This window comes from Acanthamoeba castellanii (genome assembly GCF_000313135.1).
Source record: "Acanthamoeba castellanii str. Neff unplaced genomic scaffold scf7180000084597, whole genome shotgun sequence".
Classification (NCBI taxonomy): Eukaryota; Discosea; order Longamoebia; family Acanthamoebidae; genus Acanthamoeba; species Acanthamoeba castellanii.
Window position 1 is genome coordinate 1 of NW_004457688.1, and position 999 is coordinate 999.

The 999-nt window shown below is 56.0% G+C and overlaps 1 protein-coding gene across 1 annotated transcript; it reads left to right on the forward strand.

Moving 5' to 3' along the window:
- Positions 1–80: 80 nt before the first annotated feature.
- Positions 81–346, forward strand: ACA1_056090 (uncharacterized protein; the record flags this gene model as incomplete). The annotated part of the gene is made up of 2 exons (XM_004354500.1): positions 81–156; positions 231–346. 2 exons carry the CDS (start codon positions 81–83, stop codon positions 344–346), a joined length of 192 nt encoding a protein of 63 aa, XP_004354552.1.
- Positions 347–999: the final 653 nt, after the last annotated feature.

Here is a 999-nt window from a genome sequence, read left to right on the forward strand (position 1 = left end):
CGAACCAGAAGCTGCTGGTGCAGTACCTGGAGGAGAAGATCGCCGACAGCCCGGCCAAGGTCAAGCAGTGGCTGAGCGCCATGGACCCCGCCGAGTGGGCCGAGGCCAACTTCCAGATCGTCCGCCACGACGCCTATCGATTCCAGGACCCGCAGGGTACATGCCGCACACGCACACGCACACGCACAGGCACGAGGGCGGGGCGCTGATGTGAACATTTTGCGCAGCAGCGCGTGCGGTGGAGATCACGGAGGAGTACTACGCCCACAACGCGCCCATCATCCTGGACCAGCTTGCCGCAGCCGGCGTGCGGCTGGCCTACCTCCTCAACTCTGCCTTTGCCTGAGAGTGAAGCGTGGAGAAGAAGAAGAAGAAGATGTTGGTTTGTATAACATACAGCATGCCCGACACGACACAGCATTCTACGTTAGGCGTTGAGCTTCAGCTGTTCTCGTCCCCTGCTGGCGTGGCGGTGTATTTGGCGGGCAACATTGTCGTGACCAATGATTGAGTGCAGGTGTTTGGCCCAGACTGGTCGTTCATCTGCGCAATCGGCTCGCAGGGTTCTAGCCCCGGACGATTCTGGCACATCAGCATGTTGAACAACGCATCACTGAAGCCCTACATCAACATTGCTGTTGCCTAAGCCAGGATGCACAAAGGAATGTGGTGTTAGAAACCACAAGATTCTGGCATGGGACAACCCAGGGCAGTGCTTACAAAAGGGAGCTTACTGCAGCCTCACAACTGATTAAGTTACTCTCACCACCCAATTTTCCACCCACTATCACTTGACCAAGTGGGTGGTACCCAGGCGAAAAACCTATGGGAAACTGCCCTGGGTTGTCCAGGACAGTGGAGCCCACAGCCTATAAATTAAGGAATAGATGGGCTAGCACTGCATTGCAGCCTCCCACAACATACAACAATGAGCAGCAAGAGCAACGACGACAGGTCCAACGCCTTCAACCCTCAGGTTCGCACCATCCATACCAATTC